Source organism: Danio rerio, chromosome 4, assembly GCF_049306965.1.
Source record: "Danio rerio strain Tuebingen ecotype United States chromosome 4, GRCz12tu, whole genome shotgun sequence".
Taxonomy (NCBI): domain Eukaryota; kingdom Metazoa; phylum Chordata; class Actinopteri; order Cypriniformes; family Danionidae; genus Danio; species Danio rerio.
In genome coordinates, this window is record NC_133179.1 from 65,697,176 (window position 1) to 65,722,077 (window position 24,902).

At 49.8% G+C, this 24,902-nt stretch overlaps 1 protein-coding gene, 11 non-coding genes and 1 pseudogene across 13 annotated transcripts; 1 reads left to right on the forward strand and 12 right to left on the reverse strand.

Annotated features, from left to right (window-relative positions):
* Window positions 1–361: 361 nt before the first annotated feature.
* On the forward strand, window positions 362–7,353 carry LOC137489411 (uncharacterized). Of its 2 annotated transcripts, XM_073948302.1 has the most exons (11): window positions 362–698; window positions 860–1,226; window positions 1,347–1,811; window positions 1,898–2,260; window positions 2,421–2,611; window positions 2,696–3,032; window positions 3,643–4,267; window positions 4,491–4,679; window positions 4,902–4,989; window positions 5,546–6,015; window positions 6,137–7,179. In XM_073948302.1, the coding sequence occupies exons 1-9, from the start codon at window positions 397–399 to the stop codon at window positions 4,955–4,957; spliced, it is 2,895 nt and encodes a 964-aa protein (XP_073804403.1). In that variant the 5' UTR covers window positions 362–396; the 3' UTR covers window positions 4,958–4,989; window positions 5,546–6,015; window positions 6,137–7,179. The 2 variants fall into 2 exon arrangements, with proteins under 2 accessions (XP_073804403.1, XP_073804404.1); XM_073948303.1 differs by lacking the exons at window positions 362–698; window positions 860–1,226; window positions 1,347–1,811; ... (3 more) ...; window positions 3,643–4,267; window positions 4,902–4,989 and having other exon boundaries at window positions 4,553–4,679; window positions 6,137–7,353.
* Window positions 7,354–8,444: 1,091 nt separating this feature from the next.
* On the reverse strand, window positions 8,445–8,590 carry LOC137494490 (U1 spliceosomal RNA; annotated as a pseudogene).
* A 1,127-nt stretch (window positions 8,591–9,717) lies between these two features.
* LOC137494213 (U1 spliceosomal RNA) lies at window positions 9,718–9,881 on the reverse strand. The gene has a single exon (XR_011014173.2). It is a non-coding gene; the product is annotated as a U1 spliceosomal RNA (small nuclear RNA).
* Window positions 9,882–11,566: 1,685 nt separating this feature from the next.
* On the reverse strand, window positions 11,567–11,730 carry LOC141384124 (U1 spliceosomal RNA). The gene has a single exon (XR_012405180.1). It is a non-coding gene; the product is annotated as a U1 spliceosomal RNA (small nuclear RNA).
* Window positions 11,731–12,857: 1,127 nt separating this feature from the next.
* Window positions 12,858–13,021, reverse strand: LOC141384125 (U1 spliceosomal RNA). Its single transcript, XR_012405181.1, has one exon. It is a non-coding gene; the product is annotated as a U1 spliceosomal RNA (small nuclear RNA).
* A 1,127-nt stretch (window positions 13,022–14,148) lies between these two features.
* LOC141384136 (U1 spliceosomal RNA) lies at window positions 14,149–14,312 on the reverse strand. The gene has a single exon (XR_012405192.1). It is a non-coding gene; the product is annotated as a U1 spliceosomal RNA (small nuclear RNA).
* Window positions 14,313–15,439: 1,127 nt separating this feature from the next.
* On the reverse strand, window positions 15,440–15,603 carry LOC141384132 (U1 spliceosomal RNA). Its single transcript, XR_012405188.1, has one exon. It is a non-coding gene; the product is annotated as a U1 spliceosomal RNA (small nuclear RNA).
* A 1,127-nt stretch (window positions 15,604–16,730) lies between these two features.
* On the reverse strand, window positions 16,731–16,894 carry LOC141384122 (U1 spliceosomal RNA). Its single transcript, XR_012405178.1, has one exon. It is a non-coding gene; the product is annotated as a U1 spliceosomal RNA (small nuclear RNA).
* Window positions 16,895–18,021: 1,127 nt separating this feature from the next.
* On the reverse strand, window positions 18,022–18,185 carry LOC141384143 (U1 spliceosomal RNA). Its single transcript, XR_012405199.1, has one exon. It is a non-coding gene; the product is annotated as a U1 spliceosomal RNA (small nuclear RNA).
* Window positions 18,186–19,871: 1,686 nt separating this feature from the next.
* LOC141384126 (U1 spliceosomal RNA) lies at window positions 19,872–20,035 on the reverse strand. The gene has a single exon (XR_012405182.1). It is a non-coding gene; the product is annotated as a U1 spliceosomal RNA (small nuclear RNA).
* A 1,127-nt stretch (window positions 20,036–21,162) lies between these two features.
* On the reverse strand, window positions 21,163–21,326 carry LOC141384127 (U1 spliceosomal RNA). Its single transcript, XR_012405183.1, has one exon. It is a non-coding gene; the product is annotated as a U1 spliceosomal RNA (small nuclear RNA).
* Window positions 21,327–22,453: 1,127 nt separating this feature from the next.
* On the reverse strand, window positions 22,454–22,617 carry LOC141384137 (U1 spliceosomal RNA). Its single transcript, XR_012405193.1, has one exon. It is a non-coding gene; the product is annotated as a U1 spliceosomal RNA (small nuclear RNA).
* A 1,685-nt stretch (window positions 22,618–24,302) lies between these two features.
* Window positions 24,303–24,466, reverse strand: LOC141384128 (U1 spliceosomal RNA). Its single transcript, XR_012405184.1, has one exon. It is a non-coding gene; the product is annotated as a U1 spliceosomal RNA (small nuclear RNA).
* Window positions 24,467–24,902: the final 436 nt, after the last annotated feature.

Sequence of the window (24,902 nt, forward strand, 5' to 3'; positions counted from 1 at the left end):
CAACGATCAGCACATAAATGGGCACATTTATATCTCTGAAAACATTTATAAACATGACAGACAGCATTAAAAAAAAAAACGATACCACCTTGTAGTCATTTATTCCATTAAATATTTATGTAAACATTAAGACATGTGCTTACATTAATTAACCATTCATGTTTTGATGTAATCAACCATTCATGTTTATTTTGATGCCTTTTAGCTTGAGATTACAACATTATATCATTCAAGTCAAGCATTATATTGTTTAAAGCATGCATTTATGTTTAATAATGTTAATAATGTGTTACCATAAATTTCTAAATATATTTATGACTGCATGATATCATTCATAAGGCTTAAAACCCATCTAATATATGTGTTTTTTTTCCAGAGACCTCCGAGACCTCCAAGATGGCATTGCCGACACTCCGGATTGTAAATCCATCTGCTCCTCTGGACCGTCAGCAAGCCATTTTACAGGCGTCAAAGGAGGCCCGTTTGTACAGGGAGAGAAAGCTTAGCTTTGCTCTCCCACCGGCACAGCTCCTGAACGAACATGCTGCATTTAATCATGCAGAAAGGCTCCTTCGAGCTGAAGGAACTTTGGCTCCATCACGGCAGCAGTGTTTGGGAAAGCTGGTGCTACCTTTTGGCCAGTATGCCAACGCCCCATTCCACTGGCTGGCAGAAAATGATGTGGGCTACATGAAGTTGTAAGCACATGCCATTTTGTGTTTTATAAATTTAAGAACTACTAAAATTAGATAATATAGTTAACTTTATATTATATATAATGTCTATATTTATACAGATGTTTTCAGTCTAGTTTATTTTGCTATTTATTTGCTGTGCAATTGTTCAAATGTGTTTGCAGTGTGATCGATAAGCACAGGGAGGAACTGGCCAAGCAACCCAAAAAGATCCACAATGGCTGGATAAAGGACTGCTTGGCAGAATATGCAGAGAGCTTCCCTCAGCTGTCAGTAACCCTGGAAGCTAACGTCCACCGTGGCATCTACGGGCAGAAAGGGTTTGAAAACTACACATTTCAGGAGATGTGGGAGCTGTACAGCCAGCGTGCTGCCTTGATGGACAGGCCTGAAGATTTTAGCAGCAATCAGAAAGACCTAATTCTCAGGGCACATAACTCTGTCACCCGCTGGCTGCACACTCCTGTTACACACATCAGCAGTGTGCAGATGAAGCGGTTTAGAAAATACATATATGACAAAAAGGACCAGGTAAGTCTTATGGAATACAAAACATAAAATGTTATGTCACTTCTTATTTTTATTTGTACGTACAACATTTTGGATTAAATTTACATTTTAATGTTTTTTTTATTTATTTTTTTTACACAGAATTTAAAATCTACAGCTGATGTTCCTTCATGGTCAAGGTCAAAAGTGCCATCATCAAGAACCACATCAACATCAACATCTGCTTCTACCTCTGCCAAGGCTGCCACAGCTTCCACCACCGATATGGCTTTAACCTCTGCTATGGCTGCCACCACCTCCATGGCTTTCACCTCTGCCATGGCTGCCACCACCTCCATGGCTTTCACCTCTGCTACTGCTTCCACCTCTTACACTGCTGCCACCTCTGCTACGGCTTCTACCTCTTACACGGCTGCCACCACTGTTACGGCTTCCACTTTTTACACGGCTGCCAGCACTGCTACTGTTTTCACCTTTGCCATGGCTGCCAACACAGCTACGGCTTCAACATCTGCTTTCACATCAGCCACTGCTTCCATGTCTGCCTCCACATCCTCCACCACCAAACACAAGGAGCCAATATCCTCACCCATGAGTGACTCTTCTGTAAGTAAATATTCATGTTAAGTGCACACATGAAAATTGAATTGTTATTAAAGCAGTAAGATAATCTTTGTTCACATGTATTGCAGGTTGAACTTGAGGGTTGGGTGCGCTTGTGGGAAAACCCTAATGGCATTTCACCAGCTGACCTCTCGTGGGTGAAGGATGACACAGAAAGAGGGCTCTTCACCAACATTCAGGTCTACCAGGACAGTACAGGTGTGCTGAAGAGAAGGCGGGTAATGAAGTCGGACAGAATGTGGTTTTACCCCCCTGAACCTCCAGGCTACGTCAGCGGGACTGTGCCATCTCCAAACCTGTTCTTTCGGGGCCGCATCTTTGTCTGGAGACCAGTTGGGGTGTGGAGATATTCACTGAAGTGTCCCCGTGGTAAAGACTGTGTGGGTAGTGGAAACAAGGTGCACCTCTACAAGTCAGGATACCACACTAAGGTTTGTCTGTTTACATTTTGTATGATTTTTACAGCAATTAGTGCACTGCATCATATTTAGTTGCAATTAGTGCAACATATTGTACTTTTTTAAATGACAATTTTCAACAAATGTAAATTCATACACAGTTCAAATTACACAATGGTTTATCATGTTACAGGTTCGTTACATCTGTGATGTAGCCAACTGGTACACGATGCTGACTGAGGTCCTGTGCTGTGGGCCATGCACAAAGGAAGGCAGAAAAGGTGCTGGTGCCAAGGTGGGTCGTTGGTTGGCATGGCATCCTGAAATCCTTTGTCAGCTCAGTGAGGCTCACCAAGCCATGTTCCCTGCGATTTTAACACACAGGTAAGTAAACTGACAGGTGGCATATATTTAACATTTACCACAATAGCATCTGTTTTATCACACACTGATTATCACACTTTATAGGCGTGGTGTAGACAAGAGTGTGATCCGGCTTCTGCGGGATCGCACCGAAGGGAACACAATGATAAAAGTGTGGCGGCAGGTTCAGGAAAACCACGTGGAGGATTATCTCCACAGAAAGGACCTGTACACAACCCTCCTGATGACCCTGGTAAAACCCGGAGCGATTGTGTCAGCCTTTAGACACCAGTTTGAGGCTCCACCTCCTCAAAGAGAGATGCCTTCTGCTCACCTGCTTCGCCACGCCTTCCTTCTCGCTGAGGCCGAAAATGTGCAGGACTACAGAAGCCAGATTCTGTCCACTTTTGGCACAGTGCTGAAAATGGACTCCACTAAAAAGGTAAATACAGCAATATAGAACATTGTTAAAAATTTATATTTTTTTTTCATTAACTTACAATTATGTTGTTCCAACACCTGCATGACACTTGAGTGGTTAACAAAAACATATAGAGTAGAATGACAGATTTTGTCACTGTTCATTTAGGCCAGTGGTTCTTAAAGTAGGGGTCGGGACACCCCGGGGGATCATAAGACAATGGTGGAGAGGGGGGGTCGCTTATGTTCTTCCAAAAATCTAATTAATTTTTATTAAACTACTAGATTTACCATGTTTTATCCATAACCTACAGAAGAAAAAAACAGTTACATGAAAACAACAACATGCAAATAAAAAGCTATCAGCCTTACCTTTTTTTGCGACCCCGGGGGTGGTTATGTAATATTAAAAGACACAGCAGATTGATTTTAAGGCTGCCAGTCCCTAAGATTTTTGGTGGTAAAATCATTCAGATTTAGAACTACAGGACAGAATAACATATTCAAACATTCATAATCAGTCTATTTTAAACATATGCAGATTTTTAAATAAAGGTATATAATTAGCAGTATACAGAGATCAATTTACAGATAATAATATCCAGGCTAACTGAGTTTCTCATGTCTTGCAGGTGGTCAAGAAGCTGTCTGGGGAGGGTAAAGGCACAGCGGAGTGGTTCACCAGCATTGGCAATGAGTACTCACAAATAGTCTCATTTATTCTTACATGCGAGGAGTCCACTGAGTGCCTGAAGCCCATGTGTCAGGGAGTTATGGACAGATTCCAGCAGGCCAATCAGCCTGTCCCTAAGATCCTGTACGTTGACCGTGGCTGTTGTCGTGCACAGGGCCCGACAGCTTTGGAGTCATTGTTCAAGACATGGGTGGATGGTGGTATGGTTGTCCGTTTGGACATTTTCCATTGGATCCATCGCTTTGATGCTGCCATCCGCACAGACAGCCACTCCAAGTATGCAGTGTTCAAGTCTGCCCTTGCAGGAGCGGTGATGGCCTACAACCGCGCAGACTTGGAGTTGCTCATCAAGGCTGTCAGAGCCAAGGATCCGACAGCTTTTAACAGAGTGACAGATGAAGATATGGTGCGACTGTATGTTTCAAGTGAACGGCTAAAGCACCATGTTCGGAGAGTCACTCTTGGAGCTCAGGAGACCTTTCGACTTGTGCAGATCGCCATCGATGAGCTCAAGGGTCCTGCTGGGCTGGACGAGAGTGGAGTCAGTCTCTTCAAGTCAACAGGTACAAAAGCCTGTAAAAATTTTATCAGTACTTACAGTAATGAAAACAGCACAAAGTATATGAAGTACACAAAAAAGTCATCATCTGTATATTGGTCTATAAAGTACAACACTATTAGCATAAATACTGTATATAATACTGTTTATAACTGTATATAAGATTTTTAAATATATATTTATAATGTGACATGTTGACTCATACATACATTATTATTACCTAACAGAAGCAATAGATAGTATGTGGGAGGCCCAGCAACGGCACCTGGAGTGCATGCAAGATCCTCCGGAGATGAGCATGTACAGAGTGGCTCGCAGCACCAGCATCAATGGGGTTGATGTGCCTTACTACAAGTGTCTTCGTGGAAGCAACAGTCTGGAGGGATTTCACAAATTTCTGCCTCACATGATACCAGGTGTGTTAAGCAATATGCCTTCAGTTATTCAGTCCATATCTTGAATACTATACTTAGCTGGTTAAGGAAACCAATCATACAGTTTGCTCACCTATAATATCCCTTGAAGGTGTTCTATACTTCATACTGTTTATTGCATTGAGTTGGAGAAAAAAGTGCAACTTTGTACATGTATAAAATGCTGTGACTGCACTTACTCTTTATTGTTACGGACACACCAAGGTCACGCTCCACACGGACACTCAGTGTCATCGTCTGGTCAACTAAATCAGTCTTAGATCCCTTCTTGTTCCTGTAAAGGATTCTTCAAGTAAGTTCGTGTGCTTTGTAGTTATTAGAGGCTTCCCTGCACATCCTCTGGGCTAATCATTACCTGCTCACCTCTGCCTCACCTATCAACCTGATATACTCACTGGCTTACTCACCTTTAACATATTCACCTGCTCACCTGCTCCAGCTGAAGTGTAGCATACTCACCTGCTCCAGCTGAAGTGTAGCATACTCACCTGATATACTCACCTGCTCCAGCTGAAGTGTAGCATACTCACCTGATATACTCACCTGCTCCAGCTGAAGTGTAGCATACTCACCTGATATACTCACATGCTCCAGCTGAAGTGTAGCATACTCATTTAATGTACTCACCTGCTCTCCTGTTCCAGCCATATGTGTTGAATACTCACCTGGCATACTCATCCTGCTGTGCAAGCAATCATGCTTTTTGTGGTGTGCTTATTTCAGCTGAAAATGAAGGTGGCTTGGCTTTCTCAAATTTTTTCACCATGTCATCGTTGTTTTAAAATAAGTCACCTTTACTGTATGTGTGGCCATGACATGATTTTAATGTTCTTTTCTGTCATTTCAAGGTCCCCACTGTGCGGCACGTCCATTCCAGGTGTACCTGATTAGTGGGATTGCACGCTGGAACTCAGACCGCAGTTCTGATGCAGTGTATGGTGGCAAAGGGCGAGTGCACAGAACCTACTCCGCACCTCTAATCCAGCGTCTCAACACCCGCTGCCAGCTGTTGTTTGGAGAAACCGTGGAGGAGAATTTCCGTGCCCCTTCTGCTGTGGCATCAAACGAGCTGCTTGGTTTGGAGTACCTCTTCAGCCAGAGCACGGGTGAATCTGGTGCCAACTTCTCCCTCGCTGATCTCTCAAATGATGGACCAAGTCCAGAGCAAGAGGTGGTTCAGCCAGACCAGGCTGAACCAGATGAGGATGACGAGGCTTACCAGAGTGACCCAGAGGCAAATGATGATGGGCTGGGTGTTGCCCCAGCCCACATAACTCTTACCACCAATGAAACCACCACAGCTCACCCTCCGGCCTTTGTAAGTCTTTTTCTCTTTGTCCAAATGCATCACTTTGTTACTCTTAATTATTTAAAAAAAGAAGCCAGACAATATATGCAATCATTTAAACTTACTATGTGATTATTGTGCCTTTCATCAGGAGGATGCCTGCAGCTCCAACCCCCTACCAGGATTTCAGCAGCTGGAGAGATTCTGCTCTCTTCTGGTGGAGATCGGTTTCTCTGAAACCAAGCTGAGCCTGACGACAGACCAGAGGAATAAAATCATAGATGCATGGAATTCTGTGGAGGACCACGACAAGCAGCCACAGAGGTTTCACCAGCTGTACAGGACGCACTGGGGCAACACACTGTACTGCCGGACGAAGAGAGATGATCTTGTTGAAGCTGCCATAGTTCAGAAAGTGAAGATGGCCCAACGCTATGCGCCAGCTCAACAAGACATCAGTGCTCTTCATAACCGGCTAATGTACACGCTGGTGAAACTTCTGTGGCTGGGGTTACCTCAAGGTTCCAGCCGATCAAGCCCTGAAAAATCATCCATCCTAAAGGCTTATGGAAAAATCCAACACTGCATTTTGGTGGAGGATCCGGTTTTGAGCAAGATGGGGATTCCTCTACCAAAAATTCATTCAAAGACTGTCCGAGATTTTATCCGTCGCCAAGAGAGGCTGGTCAACCTGCAGGCAACAAAGATGCCATCCTTAGTTATATTAAAGACCACATCGGTCTCCTCGGAAGAGTTACCCCCAGCAGAGTGTCAGCCGTCGGTTCTCCCTCCTCCTGCTTACCCAGAAATGGAGTACAAGCAAATCCCCAGCACAGCAGGCACCAAGATCTTAAAGAGTAGATCAGACATTACGGCGCCAGCTCCAAAAACTCCATCCCCCACAAAACACAATACAACCCCATTACCCCAGCAGAAAGCATTATCAACCATATTCAAACCTCTGCCCAGAACTCCAACAACCACCACAGATACACCAGAGGCCCCAGCTACCTCCGCCAACACCTACAGCCAGCCTGACACCCCTGCATTCTGGTCCAGGTCCTGTGTGTATAAAAGAAAAAAAACAGACACTCTAAGTGAAGTTGGTGCAAAGCTGTCTCGGGTTCACCACTTGCCTATTTGCACACTCTGCAACCAGCCTACTCAGGGGCATAAAAAATACAAAAAGAAAAACTTTTGTGTTGTGAAAATGATGTCTACCTCCAAAGGACTGGAAAACAGAGTGTTCAGCAGTTATAAAGACTTCATGGCTGTTGTGGACACACTGAAGTGAACTCAAACACTCTTTTGATAATGTACATTTCATGTATATATATAGTTTTTTGTGGTTACAAATTTGTGTGTTATTGTTTGTTTTTTCTACAGTGTAAATATGTATATAACGACATTATTACTGTTTGCAATTTCATGCATCTGTTCTATATTTTATTCAAGTTTAGTACATTTTTGTATTTAATATTTAACAGTTTATTGTTTTTATATATTTAATATTTTATTACATATATTGTATTTACTTGCAAGCAATACTTTTTGTAAGTTCTTAAAAATAAATTCCAAATGTTTCACAATTTAAAGGAATTTGTCAGATCTTTTACATACCGCATTATATAAAAACGAGCTACAAACATATTAAAACAAAACAAATCTGTACTTCCCTCATAAAGAATGTTATGCTATTTTTATTTTAAAAGGGAACTAAGTCATAAACCTTTACAATAAACATATATACATAATATTATATATAACTGCAGTGTTACATTTAATTTTTATGTTAAATATTTAAACTGACAAATATATTTACTGTAGCTTATACAGGACACTAGTCTTTGTTCTTATACATTTAATTCAAATAATATTATATCATCAAATTTTGTTTTTTAAAATAATGGCTCAAGGACAGGAATTTCATAGTAATTTCCTGTTTTCTTTAAATAAAAAATTGAATGAATAATTAACATGGTTAAAACTAATAAAATCACTGCTTTATTTAAATAAACTGATACTTTATAAAAGGGGACAGAAGATGATGAGTTTATTTAAAATATTACTTTTAATAAATTATGAATGGGCCACAAACCTTTATTTTCAGTCATTTAATTTAATTGAAAACAAAGTAAAAACATACCATATCAAAGACATAATACATCACGTTACTTCATTAAAAACAATAAACTTTACATAAATTGCTACTTTAAAGTATGAGTAAAAAAAAACAGGGGGAGGGGCGTCGAAGACGAGACATATTAAAGCACATTGGAAAATTAACTGAAGGACGGTAGTGATTTTTTACATTGTGAACAATTACACGTGATATTACATGTACAACCTTAAATCACTTCTTCTGATATTTCCATCACCTCCCGTGCCCTAACTTTCAAGTTATAAATAAATTAAATGTCTTGAACACATATGTAAATGAAGGACTCTAAGCATAGAATTTCAGCCAATCGCGTTGTGATTAATTGCACTACCATACGTTCCGCCGCCCATTCGCAGGGGTCAGCGTGGCCGGAGTGCAATGGCCAAGCCTCGCCCTGGGTGAACCACCTTCTTGATCATGGTATCTCCCCTGCCAGGTAAGTATGAGTTGCCGGGCGGCGCAAATGGCAGCCGCCGTTTTCTATCGGCCGTACTCCAGGGCGGTGATGCCCAGCCACCGAGCATGGGGAATGGGCCAGCAACCCCTGTCTCCTGACGGCGCTGTACTTGCAGCAGACGTGCCTGTGCTTGCAAACCACTCGCTAGTAACTGTGGCAACGCATGAAGAGTTTGAGCTTCCTCCAGATGCTTGCTTCGTGTTTTGTCATCAGTTGGGGCTGCCAACACATGGATTCCACTGGACGCACTCGATCTGGGGATAACAGACCCTCTATGGGGGGAGGGGATCCTCCTGTTCTTTCTTTCTTTTCCTCCATCTGTTTTCTTCCTCTACAGATGCCGTTTTTCTCTGCTTAGTTTCTGATTTGGTCTATTTGGACATGTCGACCTCCTGCTTTGCTGCGGTTCGGACCGCCTTTGCCTAGAGCTCCGTGCTTTGCACTCTCGCCTTGTATATTTCGTGTCCTGTTTTCTTACGTCAGCCTATCAGCACAGTGCTCAAACGACATAGCTTGAAGAACACGACGGGATCTACAAACGTTCCGCAAAAGAACTTGACTGACGAAAGCGGAAGCGCTAACGGAACAACCTCCCGCTGCAGGCACCTTACATTCCTGAGACGGGAAACCACCGACGGCTGGCTGCGAAATTGCCTCTGGTTCAGATTGGTTTAGAACCGTCCCTCTGCCCAAAACGCCACAGACGTCTGCAAAAGATTGCAGTTCTTGAAACAAAGTTACCTCTGATCCGAGCAGAAGCGTTCGCTTACTTAATGGCAGATAAAATGATGACCTTTCACACGGTCTGCATTCGTTCCGTCAGTAACAGCGGCAGGCCGGCAAATAAAATCCTGACGTTCCACAGGGCACACTCGCTTGGCGGACAAAAGCCACCGGGGGCTCTCTTTGCGTGTTCCTTCACCTGGTCAAACCGCTTTGAGGGGGGACCTTTCGAGTAGTTTTTCGGCGTCTGAACAGACTCTTCTAGCGACGGGTGGGCAGGCCTTCCACTACTGGAGCAAAAGAGGCTTGGCAAAGGACGAGGAAGAGAGGGAAGCGACGCTCCAGCCGGATCCCACGCTACCGCCTGAACTCTGTCTTGAACCGCTGTGCTCAGGGGAGAGCGCGAACGCAGTCCCCCACTACCAGAAATTATGCAGTCGAGATTCCCACATTTGGGGAATTCGCAGGGGTCAGCGTGGCCGGAGTGCAATGGCCAAGCCTCGCCCTGGGTGAACCACCTTCTTGATCATGGTATCTCCCCTGCCAGGTAAGTATGAGTTGCCGGGCGGCGCAAATGGCAGCCGCCGTTTTCTATCGGCCGTACTCCAGGGCGGTGATGCCCAGCCACCGAGCATGGGGAATGGGCCAGCAACCCCTGTCTCCTGACGGCGCTGTACTTGCAGCAGACGTGCCTGTGCTTGCAAACCACTCGCTAGTTAAGCCTGATTTATACTTCTGCGTCAAACACCGGCGTATGCTACGGCGCTGACGCATAGCCCTTCGCCGTGGCCATCGCCGTCACTGACGTGCACCTCTCAAAAAATGTAACTACACGTCGCAACGACGCGTAGCATAAGCTCTGTGATTGGTCGGCTTGGTAGCGCTGACGAGTCTGGGCGGGACCGAGAGGCGCGCGAATGGCGCGACGCCGCGCGAGCGATTGTTTACAAGTGTGGAGTCCCGTGAAGGAGCTCCGGATGGAAAGTTTTGTTTTGTGTTTACCTCATAGTTAAAGTTGTTGCACGTCCGCCGGTTCCTGCCTCAAAATGAGCGAGTTTGAGCCACTTGTACATCCCGGAAGTGTTCAGGAAATGCAAAAAAGTAGCGAAGAAACTTGACACAGAGGAACATTTACACCTCACTGCCAACTAGCGTTTCGGAAGTGTTAATGCAGACCGGCAGAGACAGCGCGCAGAAGTATAAATGCACAGCCACGCGCGTTGCCTGCGCCGTGGGTTACGCCGGTCACCTGACGCAGAAGTATAAATCAGGCTTAACTGTGGCAACGCATGAAGAGTTTGAGCTTCCTCCAGATGCTTGCTTCGTGTTTTGTCATCAGTTGGGGCTGCCAACACATGGATTCCACTGGACGCACTCGATCTGGGGATAACAGACCCTCTATGGGGGGAGGGGATCCTCCTGTTCTTTCTTTCTTTTACTCCATCTGTTTTCTTCCTCTACAGATGCCGTTTTTCTCTGCTTAGTTTCTGATTTGGTCTATTTGGACATGTCGACCTCCTGCTTTGCTGCGGTTCGGACCGCCTTTGCCTAGAGCTCCGTGCTTTGCACTCTCGCCTTGTATATTTCGTGTCCTGTTTTCTTACGTCAGCCTACCAGCACAGTGCTCAAACGACATAGCTTGAAGAACACGACGGGATCTACAAACGTTCCGCAAAAGAACTTGACTGACGAAAGCGGAAGCGCTAACGGAACAACCTCCCGCTGCAGGCACCTTACATTCCTGAGACGGGAAACCACCGACGGCTGGCTGCGAAATTGCCTCTGGTTCAGATTGGTTTAGAACCGTCCCTCTGCCCAAAACGCCACAGACGTCTGCAAAAGATTGCAGTTCTTGAAACAAAGTTACCTCTGATCCGAGCAGAAGCATTCGCTTACTTAATGGCAGATAAAATGATGACCTTTCACACGGTCTGCATTCGTTCCGTCAGTAACAGCGGCAGGCCGGCAAATAAAATCCTGACGTTCCACAGGGCACACTCGCTTGGCGGACAAAAGCCACCGGGGGCTCTCTTTGCGTGTTCCTTCACCTGGTCAAACCGCTTTGAGGGGGTACCTTTCGAGTGGTTTTTCGGCGTCTGAACAGACTCTTCTAGCGACGGGTGGGCAGGCCTTCCACTACTGGAGCAAAAGAGGCTTGGCAAAGGACGAGGAAGAGAGGGAAGCGACGCTCCAGCCGGGTCCCACGCTACCGCCTGAACTCTGTCTTGAACCGCTGTGCTCAGGGGAGAGCGCGAACGCAGTCCCCCACTACCAGAAATTATGCAGTCGAGATTCCCACATTTGGGGAATTCGCAGGGGTCAGCGTGGCCGGAGTGCAATGGCCAAGCCTCGCCCTGGGTGAACCACCTTCTTGATCATGGTATCTCCCTTGCCAGGTAAGTATGAGTTGCCGGGCGGCGCAAATGGCAGCCGCCGTTTTCTATCGGCCGTACTCCAGGGCGGTGATGCCCAGCCACCGAGCATGGGGAATGGGCCAGCAACCCCTGTCTCCTGACGGCGCTGTACTTGCAGCAGACGTGCCTGTGCTTGCAAACCACTCGCTAGTAACTGTGGCAACGCATGAAGAGTTTGAGCTTCCTCCAGATGCTTGCTTCGTGTTTTGTCATCAGTTGGGGCTGCCAACACATGGATTCCACTGGACGCACTCGATCTGGGGATAACAGACCCTCTATGGGGGGAGGGGATCCTCCTGTTCTTTCTTTCTTTTACTCCATCTGTTTTCTTCCTCTACAGATGCCGTTTTTCTCTGCTTAGTTTCTGATTTGGTCTATTTGGACATGTCGACCTCCTGCTTTGCTGCGGTTCGGACCGCCTTTGCCTAGAGCTCCGTGCTTTGCACTCTCGCCTTGTATATTTCGTGTCCTGTTTTCTTACGTCAGCCTACCAGCACAGTGCTCAAACGACATAGCTTGAAGAACACGACGGGATCTACAAACGTTCCGCAAAAGAACTTGACTGACGAAAGCGGAAGCGCTAACGGAACAACCTCCCGCTGCAGGCACCTTACATTCCTGAGACGGGAAACCACCGACGGCTGGCTGCGAAATTGCCTCTGGTTCAGATTGGTTTAGAACCGTCCCTCTGCCCAAAACGCCACAGACGTCTGCAAAAGATTGCAGTTCTTGAAACAAAGTTACCTCTGATCCGAGCAGAAGCATTCGCTTACTTAATGGCAGATAAAATGATGACCTTTCACACGGTCTGCATTCGTTCCGTCAGTAACAGCGGCAGGCCGGCAAATAAAATCCTGACGTTCCACAGGGCACACTCGCTTGGCGGACAAAAGCCACCGGGGGCTCTCTTTGCGTGTTCCTTCACCTGGTCAAACCGCTTTGAGGGGGTACCTTTCGAGTGGTTTTTCGGCGTCTGAACAGACTCTTCTAGCGACGGGTGGGCAGGCCTTCCACTACTGGAGCAAAAGAGGCTTGGCAAAGGACGAGGAAGAGAGGGAAGCGACGCTCCAGCCGGGTCCCACGCTACCGCCTGAACTCTGTCTTGAACCGCTGTGCTCAGGGGAGAGCGCGAACGCAGTCCCCCACTACCAGAAATTATGCAGTCGAGATTCCCACATTTGGGGAATTCGCAGGGGTCAGCGTGGCCGGAGTGCAATGGCCAAGCCTCGCCCTGGGTGAACCACCTTCTTGATCATGGTATCTCCCTTGCCAGGTAAGTATGAGTTGCCGGGCGGCGCAAATGGCAGCCGCCGTTTTCTATCGGCCGTACTCCAGGGCGGTGATGCCCAGCCACCGAGCATGGGGAATGGGCCAGCAACCCCTGTCTCCTGACGGCGCTGTACTTGCAGCAGACGTGCCTGTGCTTGCAAACCACTCGCTAGTAACTGTGGCAACGCATGAAGAGTTTGAGCTTCCTCCAGATGCTTGCTTCGTGTTTTGTCATCAGTTGGGGCTGCCAACACATGGATTCCACTGGACGCACTCGATCTGGGGATAACAGACCCTCTATGGGGGGAGGGGATCCTCCTGTTCTTTCTTTCTTTTCCTCCATCTGTTTTCTTCCTCTACAGATGCCGTTTTTCTCTGCTTAGTTTCTGATTTGGTCTATTTGGACATGTCGACCTCCTGCTTTGCTGCGGTTCGGACCGCCTTTGCCTAGAGCTCCGTGCTTTGCACTCTCGCCTTGTATATTTCGTGTCCTGTTTTCTTACGTCAGCCTATCAGCACAGTGCTCAAACGACATAGCTTGAAGAACACGACGGGATCTACAAACGTTCCGCAAAAGAACTTGACTGACGAAAGCGGAAGCGCTAACGGAACAACCTCCCGCTGCAGGCACCTTACATTCCTGAGACGGGAAACCACCGACGGCTGGCTGCGAAATTGCCTCTGGTTCAGATTGGTTTAGAACCGTCCCTCTGCCCAAAACGCCACAGACGTCTGCAAAAGATTGCAGTTCTTGAAACAAAGTTACCTCTGATCCGAGCAGAAGCGTTCGCTTACTTAATGGCAGATAAAATGATGACCTTTCACACGGTCTGCATTCGTTCCGTCAGTAACAGCGGCAGGCCGGCAAATAAAATCCTGACGTTCCACAGGGCACACTCGCTTGGCGGACAAAAGCCACCGGGGGCTCTCTTTGCGTGTTCCTTCACCTGGTCAAACCGCTTTAAGGGGGGACCTTTCGAGTGGTTTTTCGGCGTCTGAACAGACTCTTCTAGCGACGGGTGGGCAGGCCTTCCACTACTGGAGCAAAAGAGGCTTGGCAAAGGACGAGGAAGAGAGGGAAGCGACGCTCCAGCCGGGTCCCACGCTACCGCCTGAACTCTGTCTTGAACCGCTGTGCTCAGGGGAGAGCGCGAACGCAGTCCCCTACTACCAGAAATTATGCAGTCAAGATTCCCACATTTGGGGAATTCGCAGGGGTCAGCGTGGCCGGAGTGCAATGGCCAAGCCTCGCCCTGGGTGAACCACCTTCTTGATCATGGTATCTCCCCTGCCAGGTAATTATGAGTTGCCGGGCGGCGCAAATGGCAGCCGCCGTTTTCTATCGGCCGTACTCCAGGGCGGTGATGCCCAGCCACCGAGCATGGGGAATGGGCCAGCAACCCCTGTCTCCTGACGGCGCTGTACTTGCAGCAGACGTGCCTGTGCTTGCAAACCACTCGCTAGTAACTGTGGCAACGCATGAAGAGTTTGAGCTTCCTCCAGATGCTTGCTTCGTGTTTTGTCATCAGTTGGGGCTGCCAACACATGGATTCCACTGGACGCACTCGATCTGGGGATAACAGACCCTCTATGGGGGGAGGGGATCCTCCTGTTCTTTCTTTCTTTTCCTCCATCTGTTTTCTTCCTCTACAGATGCCGTTTTTCTCTGCTTAGTTTCTGATTTGGTCTATTTGGACATGTCGACCTCCTGCTTTGCTGCGGTTCGGACCGCCTTTGCCTAGAGCTCCGTGCTTTGCACTCTCGCCTTGTATATTTCGTGTCCTGTTTTCTTACGTCAGCCTACCAGCACAGTGCTCAAACGACATAGCTTGAAGAACACGACGGGATCTACAAACGTTCCGCAAAAGAACTTGACTGACGAAAGCGGAAGCGCTAACGGAACAACCTCCCGCTGCAGGCACCTTACATTCCTGAGACGGGAAACCACCGACGGCTGGCTGCGAAATTGCCTCTGGTTCAGATTGGTTTAGAACCGTCCCTCTGCCCAAAACGCCACAGACGTCTGCAAAAGATTGCAGTTCTTGAAACAAAGTTACCTCTGATCCGAGCAGAAGCGTTCGCTTACTTAATGGCAGATAAAATGATGACCTTTCACACGGTCTGCATTCGTTCCGTCAGTAACAGCGGCAGGCCGGCAAATAAAATCCTGACGTTCCACAGGGCACACTCGCTTGGCGGACAAAAGCCACCGGGGGCTCTCTTTGCGTGTTCCTTCACCTGGTCAAACCGCTTTGAGGGGGGACCTTTCGAGTGGTTTTTCGGCGTCTGAACAGACTCTTCTAGCGACGGGTGGGCAGGCCTTCCACTACTGGAGCAAAAGAGGCTTGGCAAAGGACGAGGAAGAGAGGGAAGCGACGCTCCAGCCGGGTCCCACGCTACCGCCTGAACTCTGTCTTGAACCGCTGTGCTCAGGGGAGAGCACGAACGCAGTCCCCTACTACCAGAAATTATGCAGTCGAGATTCCCACATTTGGGGAATTCGCAGGGGTCAGCGTGGCCGGAGTGCAATGGCCAAGCCTCGCCCTGGGTGAACCACCTTCTTGATCATGGTATCTCCCCTGCCAGGTAATTATGAGTTGCCGGGCGGCGCAAATGGCAGCCGCCGTTTTCTATCGGCCGTACTCCAGGGCGGTGATGCCCAGCCACCGAGCATGGGGAATGGGCCAGCAACCCCTGTCTCCTGACGGCGCTGTACTTGCAGCAGACGTGCCTGTGCTTGCAAACCACTCGCTAGTAACTGTGGCAACGCATGAAGAGTTTGAGCTTCCTCCAGATGCTTGCTTCGTGTTTTGTCATCAGTTGGGGCTGCCAACACATGGATTCCACTGGACGCACTCGATCTGGGGATAACAGACCCTCTATGGGGGGAGGGGATCCTCCTGTTCTTTCTTTCTTTTCCTCCATCTGTTTTCTTCCTCTACAGATGCCGTTTTTCTCTGCTTAGTTTCTGATTTGGTCTATTTGGACATGTCGACCTCCTGCTTTGCTGCGGTTCGGACCGCCTTTGCCTAGAGCTCCGTGCTTTGCACTCTCGCCTTGTATATTTCGTGTCCTGTTTTCTTACGTCAGCCTATCAGCACAGTGCTCAAACGACATAGCTTGAAGAACACGACGGGATCTACAAACGTTCCGCAAAAGAACTTGACTGACGAAAGCGGAAGCGCTAACGGAACAACCTCCCGCTGCAGGCACCTTACATTCCTGAGACGGGAAACCACCGACGGCTGGCTGCGAAATTGCCTCTGGTTCAGATTGGTTTAGAACCGTCCCTCTGCCCAAAACGCCACAGACGTCTGCAAAAGATTGCAGTTCTTGAAACAAAGTTACCTCTGATCCGAGCAGAAGCGTTCGCTTACTTAATGGCAGATAAAATGATGACCTTTCACACGGTCTGCATTCGTTCCGTCAGTAACAGCGGCAGGCCGGCAAATAAAATCCTGACGTTCCACAGGGCACACTCGCTTGGCGGACAAAAGCCACCGGGGGCTCTCTTTGCGTGTTCCTTCACCTGGTCAAACCGCTTTGAGGGGGGACCTTTCGAGTGGTTTTTCGGCGTCTGAACAGACTCTTCTAGCGACGGGTGGGCAGGCCTTCCACTACTGGAGCAAAAGAGGCTTGGCAAAGGACGAGGAAGAGAGGGAAGCGACGCTCCAGCCGGGTCCCACGCTACCGCCTGAACTCTGTCTTGAACCGCTGTGCTCAGGGGAGAGCGCGAACGCAGTCCCCCACTACCAGAAATTATGCAGTTGAGATTCCCACATTTGGGGAATTCGCAGGGGTCAGCGTGGCCGGAGTGCAATGGCCAAGCCTCGCCCTGGGTGAACCACCTTCTTGATCATGGTATCTCCCCTGCCAGGTAAGTATGAGTTGCCGGGCGGCGCAAATGGCAGCCGCCGTTTTCTATCGGCCGTACTTCAGGGCGGTGATGCCCAGCCACCGAGCATGGGGAATGGGCCAGCAACCCCTGTCTCCTGACGGCGCTGTACTTGCAGCAGACGTGCCTGTGCTTGCAAACCACTCGCTAGTAACTGTGGCAACGCATGAAGAGTTTGAGCTTCCTCCAGATGCTTGCTTCGTGTTTTGTCATCAGTTGGGGCTGCCAACACATGGATTCCACTGGACGCACTCGATCTGGGGATAACAGACCCTCTATGGGGGGAGGGGATCCTCCTGTTCTTTCTTTCTTTTCCTCCATCTGTTTTCTTCCTCTACAGATGCCGTTTTTCTCTGCTTAGTTTCTGATTTGGTCTATTTGGACATGTCGACCTCCTGCTTTGCTGCGGTTCGGACCGCCTTTGCCTAGAGCTCCGTGCTTTGCACTCTCGCCTTGTATATTTCGTGTCCTGTTTTCTTACGTCAGCCTACCAGCACAGTGCTCAAACGACATAGCTTGAAGAACACGACGGGATCTACAAACGTTCCGCAAAAGAACTTGACTGACGAAAGCGGAAGCGCTAACGGAACAACCTCCCGCTGCAGGCACCTTACATTCCTGAGACGGGAAACCACCGACGGCTGGCTGCGAAATTGCCTCTGGTTCAGATTGGTTTAGAACCGTCCCTCTGCCCAAAACGCCACAGACGTCTGCAAAAGATTGCAGTTCTTGAAACAAAGTTACCTCTGATCCGAGCAGAAGCGTTCGCTTACTTAATGGCAGATAAAATGATGACCTTTCACACGGTCTGCATTCGTTCCGTCAGTAACAGCGGCAGGCCGGCAAATAAAATCCTGACGTTCCACAGGGCACACTCGCTTGGCGGACAAAAGCCACCGGGGGCTCTCTTTGCGTGTTCCTTCACCTGGTCAAACCGCTTTGAGGGGGGACCTTTCGAGTAGTTTTTCGGCGTCTGAACAGACTCTTCTAGCGACGGGTGGGCAGGCCTTCCACTACTGGAGCAAAAGAGGCTTGGCAAAGGACGAGGAAGAGAGGGAAGCGACGCTCCAGCCGGGTCCCACGCTACCGCCTGAACTCTGTCTTGAACCGTTGTGCTCAGGGGAGAGCGCGAACGCAGTCCCCCACTACCAGAAATTATGCAGTCGAGATTCCCACATTTGGGGAATTCGCAGGGGTCAGCGTGGCTGGAGTGCAATGGCCAAGCCTCGCCCTGGGTGAACCACCTTCTTGATCATGGTATCTCCCCTGCCAGGTAAGTATGAGTTGCCGGGCGGCGCAAATGGCAGCCGCCGTTTTCTATCGGCCGTACTCCAGGGCGGTGATGCCCAGCCACCGAGCATGGGGAATGGGCCAGCAACCCCTGTCTCCTGACGGCGCTGTACTTGCAGCAGACGTGCCTGTGCTTGCAAACCACTCGCTAGTTAAGCCTGATTTATACTTCTGCGTCAAACACCGGCGTATGCTACGGCGCTGACGCATAGCCCTTCGCCGTGGCCATCGCCGTCACTGACGTGCACCTCACAAAAAATGTAACTACACGTCGCAACGACGCGTAGCTTAAGCTCTGTGATTGGTCGGCTTGGTAGCGCTGACGAGTCTGGGCGGGACCGAGAGGCGCGCGAATGGCGCGACGCCGCGCGAGCGATTGTTTACAAGTGTGGAGTCCCGTGAAGGAGCTCCGGATGGAAAGTTTTGTTTTGTGTTTACCTCATAGTTAAAGTTGTTGCACGTCCGCCGGTTCCTGCCTCAAAATGAGCGAGTTTGAGCCACTTGTACATCCCGGAAGTGTTCAGGAAATGCAAAAAAAGTAGCGAAGAAACTTGACACAGAGGAACATTTACACCTCACTGCCAACTAGCGTTTCGGAAGTGTTAATGCAGACCGGCAGAGACAGCGCGCAGAAGTATAAATGCACAGCCACGCGCGTTGCCTGCGCCGTGGGTTACGCCGGTCACCTGACGCAGAAGTATAAATCAGGCTTAACTGTGGCAACGCATGAAGAGTTTGAGCTTCCTCCAGATGCTTGCTTCGTGTTTTGTCATCAGTTGGGGCTGCCAACACATGGATTCCACTGGACGCACTCGATCTGGGGATAACAGACCCTCTATGGGGGGAGGGGATCCTCCTGTTCTTTCTTTCTTTTACTCCATCTGTTTTCTTCCTCTACAGATGCCGTTTTTCTCTGCTTAGTTTCTGATTTGGTCTATTTGGACATGTCGACCTCCTGCTTTGCTGCGGTTCGGACCGCCTTTGCCTAGAGCTCCGTGCTTTGCACTCTCGCCTTGTATATTTCGTGTCCTGTTTTCTTACGTCAGCCTACCAGCACAGTGCTCAAACGACATAGCTTGAAGAACACGACGGGATCTACAAACGTTCCGCAAAAGAACTTGACTGACGAAAGCGGAAGCGCTAACGGAACAACCTCCCGCTGCAGGCACCTTACATTCCTGAGACGGGAAACCACCGACGGCTGGCTGCGAAATTGCCTCTGGTTCAGATTGGTTTAGAACCGTCCCTCTGCCCAAAACGCCACAGACGTCTGCAAAAGATTGCAGTTCTTGAAACAAAGTTACCTCTGATCCGAGCAGAAGCATTCGCTTACTTAATGGCAGATAAAATGATGACCTTTCACACGGTCTGCATTCGTTCCGTCAGTAACAGCGGCAGGCCGGCAAATAAAATCCTGACGTTCCACAGGGCACACTCGCTTGGCGGACAAAAGCCACCGGGGGCTCTCTTTGCGTGTTCCTTCACCTGGTCAAACCGCTTTGAGGGGGTACCTTTCGAGTGGTTTTTCGGCGTCTGAACAGACTCTTCTAGCGACGGGTGGGCAGGCCTTCCACTACTGGAGCAAAAGAGGCTTGGCAAAGGACGAGGAAGAGAGGGAAGCGACGCTCCAGCCGGGTCCCACGCTACCGCCTGAACTCTGTCTTGAACCGCTGTGCTCAGGGGAGAGCGCGAACGCAGTCCCCCACTACCAGAAATTATGCAGTCGAGATTCCCACATTTGGGGAATTCGCAGGGGTCAGCGTGGCCGGAGTGCAATGGCCAAGCCTCGCCCTGGGTGAACCACCTTCTTGATCATGGTATCTCCCTTGCCAGGTAAGTATGAGTTGCCGGGCGGCGCAAATGGCAGCCGCCGTTTTCTATCGGCCGTACTCCAGGGCGGTGATGCCCAGCCACCGAGCATGGGGAATGGGCCAGCAACCCCTGTCTCCTGACGGCGCTGTACTTGCAGCAGACGTGCCTGTGCTTGCAAACCACTCGCTAGTAACTGTGGCAACGCATGAAGAGTTTGAGCTTCCTCCAGATGCTTGCTTCGTGTTTTGTCATCAGTTGGGGCTGCCAACACATGGATTCCACTGGACGCACTCGATCTGGGGATAACAGACCCTCTATGGGGGGAGGGGATCCTCCTGTTCTTTCTTTCTTTTACTCCATCTGTTTTCTTCCTCTACAGATGCCGTTTTTCTCTGCTTAGTTTCTGATTTGGTCTATTTGGACATGTCGACCTCCTGCTTTGCTGCGGTTCGGACCGCCTTTGCCTAGAGCTCCGTGCTTTGCACTCTCGCCTTGTATATTTCGTGTCCTGTTTTCTTACGTCAGCCTACCAGCACAGTGCTCAAACGACATAGCTTGAAGAACACGACGGGATCTACAAACGTTCCGCAAAAGAACTTGACTGACGAAAGCGGAAGCGCTAACGGAACAACCTCCCGCTGCAGGCACCTTACATTCCTGAGACGGGAAACCACCGACGGCTGGCTGCGAAATTGCCTCTGGTTCAGATTGGTTTAGAACCGTCCCTCTGCCCAAAACGCCACAGACGTCTGCAAAAGATTGCAGTTCTTGAAACAAAGTTACCTCTGATCCGAGCAGAAGCATTCGCTTACTTAATGGCAGATAAAATGATGACCTTTCACACGGTCTGCATTCGTTCCGTCAGTAACAGCGGCAGGCCGGCAAATAAAATCCTGACGTTCCACAGGGCACACTCGCTTGGCGGACAAAAGCCACCGGGGGCTCTCTTTGCGTGTTCCTTCACCTGGTCAAACCGCTTTGAGGGGGTACCTTTCGAGTGGTTTTTCGGCGTCTGAACAGACTCTTCTAGCGACGGGTGGGCAGGCCTTCCACTACTGGAGCAAAAGAGGCTTGGCAAAGGACGAGGAAGAGAGGGAAGCGACGCTCCAGCCGGGTCCCACGCTACCGCCTGAACTCTGTCTTGAACCGCTGTGCTCAGGGGAGAGCGCGAACGCAGTCCCCCACTACCAGAAATTATGCAGTCGAGATTCCCACATTTGGGGAATTCGCAGGGGTCAGCGTGGCCGGAGTGCAATGGCCAAGCCTCGCCCTGGGTGAACCACCTTCTTGATCATGGTATCTCCCTTGCCAGGTAAGTATGAGTTGCCGGGCGGCGCAAATGGCAGCCGCCGTTTTCTATCGGCCGTACTCCAGGGCGGTGATGCCCAGCCACCGAGCATGGGGAATGGGCCAGCAACCCCTGTCTCCTGACGGCGCTGTACTTGCAGCAGACGTGCCTGTGCTTGCAAACCACTCGCTAGTAACTGTGGCAACGCATGAAGAGTTTGAGCTTCCTCCAGATGCTTGCTTCGTGTTTTGTCATCAGTTGGGGCTGCCAACACATGGATTCCACTGGACGCACTCGATCTGGGGATAACAGACCCTCTATGGGGGGAGGGGATCCTCCTGTTCTTTCTTTCTTTTCCTCCATCTGTTTTCTTCCTCTACAGATGCCGTTTTTCTCTGCTTAGTTTCTGATTTGGTCTATTTGGACATGTCGACCTCCTGCTTTGCTGCGGTTCGGACCGCCTTTGCCTAGAGCTCCGTGCTTTGCACTCTCGCCTTGTATATTTCGTGTCCTGTTTTCTTACGTCAGCCTATCAGCACAGTGCTCAAACGACATAGCTTGAAGAACACGACGGGATCTACAAACGTTCCGCAAAAGAACTTGACTGACGAAAGCGGAAGCGCTAACGGAACAACCTCCCGCTGCAGGCACCTTACATTCCTGAGACGGGAAACCACCGACGGCTGGCTGCGAAATTGCCTCTGGTTCAGATTGGTTTAGAACCGTCCCTCTGCCCAAAACGCCACAGACGTCTGCAAAAGATTGCAGTTCTTGAAACAAAGTTACCTCTGATCCGAGCAGAAGCGTTCGCTTACTTAATGGCAGATAAAATGATGACCTTTCACACGGTCTGCATTCGTTCCGTCAGTAACAGCGGCAGGCCGGCAAATAAAATCCTGACGTTCCACAGGGCACACTCGCTTGGCGGACAAAAGCCACCGGGGGCTCTCTTTGCGTGTTCCTTCACCTGGTCAAACCGCTTTAAGGGGGGACCTTTCGAGTGGTTTTTCGGCGTCTGAACAGACTCTTCTAGCGACGGGTGGGCAGGCCTTCCACTACTGGAGCAAAAGAGGCTTGGCAAAGGACGAGGAAGAGAGGGAAGCGACGCTCCAGCCGGGTCCCACGCTACCGCCTGAACTCTGTCTTGAACCGCTGTGCTCAGGGGAGAGCGCGAACGCAGTCCCCTACTACCAGAAATTATGCAGTCAAGATTCCCACATTTGGGGAATTCGCAGGGGTCAGCGTGGCCGGAGTGCAATGGCCAAGCCTCGCCCTGGGTGAACCACCTTCTTGATCATGGTATCTCCCCTGCCAGGTAATTATGAGTTGCCGGGCGGCGCAAATGGCAGCCGCCGTTTTCTATCGGCCGTACTCCAGGGCGGTGATGCCCAGCCACCGAGCATGGGGAATGGGCCAGCAACCCCTGTCTCCTGACGGCGCTGTACTTGCAGCAGACGTGCCTGTGCTTGCAAACCACTCGCTAGTTAAGCCTGATTTATACTTCTGCGTCAAACACCGGCGTATGCTACGGCGCTGACGCATAGCCCTTCGCCGTGGCCATCGCCGTCACTGACGTGCACCTCTCAAAAAATGTAACTACACGTCGCAACGACGCGTAGCATAAGCTCTGTGATTGGTCGGCTTGGTAGCGCTGACGAGTCTGGGCGGGACCGAGAGGCGCGCGAATGGCGCGACGCCGCGCGAGCGATTGTTTACAAGTGTGGAGTCCCGTGAAGGAGCTCCGGATGGAAAGTTTTGTTTTGTGTTTACCTCATAGTTAAAGTTGTTGCACGTCCGCCGGTTCCTGCCTCAAAATGAGCGAGTTTGAGCCACTTGTACATCCCGGAAGTGTTCAGGAAATGCAAAAAAGTAGCGAAGAAACTTGACACAGAGGAACATTTACACCTCACTGCCAACTAGCGTTTCGGAAGTGTTAATGCAGACCGGCAGAGACAGCGCGCAGAAGTATAAATGCACAGCCACGCGCGTTGCCTGCGCCGTGGGTTACGCCGGTCACCTGACGCAGAAGTATAAATCAGGCTTAACTGTGGCAACGCATGAAGAGTTTGAGCTTCCTCCAGATGCTTGCTTCGTGTTTTGTCATCAGTTGGGGCTGCCAACACATGGATTCCACTGGACGCACTCGATCTGGGGATAACAGACCCTCTATGGGGGGAGGGGATCCTCCTGTTCTTTCTTTCTTTTACTCCATCTGTTTTCTTCCTCTACAGATGCCGTTTTTCTCTGCTTAGTTTCTGATTTGGTCTATTTGGACATGTCGACCTCCTGCTTTGCTGCGGTTCGGACCGCCTTTGCCTAGAGCTCCGTGCTTTGCACTCTCGCCTTGTATATTTCGTGTCCTGTTTTCTTACGTCAGCCTACCAGCACAGTGCTCAAACGACATAGCTTGAAGAACACGACGGGATCTACAAACGTTCCGCAAAAGAACTTGACTGACGAAAGCGGAAGCGCTAACGGAACAACCTCCCGCTGCAGGCACCTTACATTCCTGAGACGGGAAACCACCGACGGCTGGCTGCGAAATTGCCTCTGGTTCAGATTGGTTTAGAACCGTCCCTCTGCCCAAAACGCCACAGACGTCTGCAAAAGATTGCAGTTCTTGAAACAAAGTTACCTCTGATCCGAGCAGAAGCATTCGCTTACTTAATGGCAGATAAAATGATGACCTTTCACACGGTCTGCATTCGTTCCGTCAGTAACAGCGGCAGGCCGGCAAATAAAATCCTGACGTTCCACAGGGCACACTCGCTTGGCGGACAAAAGCCACCGGGGGCTCTCTTTGCGTGTTCCTTCACCTGGTCAAACCGCTTTGAGGGGGTACCTTTCGAGTGGTTTTTCGGCGTCTGAACAGACTCTTCTAGCGACGGGTGGGCAGGCCTTCCACTACTGGAGCAAAAGAGGCTTGGCAAAGGACGAGGAAGAGAGGGAAGCGACGCTCCAGCCGGGTCCCACGCTACCGCCTGAACTCTGTCTTGAACCGCTGTGCTCAGGGGAGAGCGCGAACGCAGTCCCCCACTACCAGAAATTATGCAGTCGAGATTCCCACATTTGGGGAATTCGCAGGGGTCAGCGTGGCCGGAGTGCAATGGCCAAGCCTCGCCCTGGGTGAACCACCTTCTTGATCATGGTATCTCCCTTGCCAGGTAAGTATGAGTTGCCGGGCGGCGCAAATGGCAGCCGCCGTTTTCTATCGGCCGTACTCCAGGGCGGTGATGCCCAGCCACCGAGCATGGGGAATGGGCCAGCAACCCCTGTCTCCTGACGGCGCTGTACTTGCAGCAGACGTGCCTGTGCTTGCAAACCACTCGCTAGTAACTGTGGCAACGCATGAAGAGTTTGAGCTTCCTCCAGATGCTTGCTTCGTGTTTTGTCATCAGTTGGGGCTGCCAACACATGGATTCCACTGGACGCACTCGATCTGGGGATAACAGACCCTCTATGGGGGGAGGGGATCCTCCTGTTCTTTCTTTCTTTTACTCCATCTGTTTTCTTCCTCTACAGATGCCGTTTTTCTCTGCTTAGTTTCTGATTTGGTCTATTTGGACATGTCGACCTCCTGCTTTGCTGCGGTTCGGACCGCCTTTGCC

What these genes read in the sequence shown, in the direction of transcription:
- LOC137489411 (XM_073948302.1), top strand. Translation starts at nt 397, where the DNA reads ATGGCATTGCCGACACTCCGGATTGTAAATCCATCTGCTCCTCTGGAC. An exon ending in TATATGACAAAAAGGACCAG is followed by an intron (nt 1,227 to 1,346) that starts GTAAGTCTTATG and finishes TTTTTTACACAG; the next exon opens with AATTTAAAATCTACAGCTGA. An exon ending in AGTCAGGATACCACACTAAG is followed by an intron (nt 2,261 to 2,420) that starts GTTTGTCTGTTT and finishes ATCATGTTACAG; the next exon opens with GTTCGTTACATCTGTGATGT.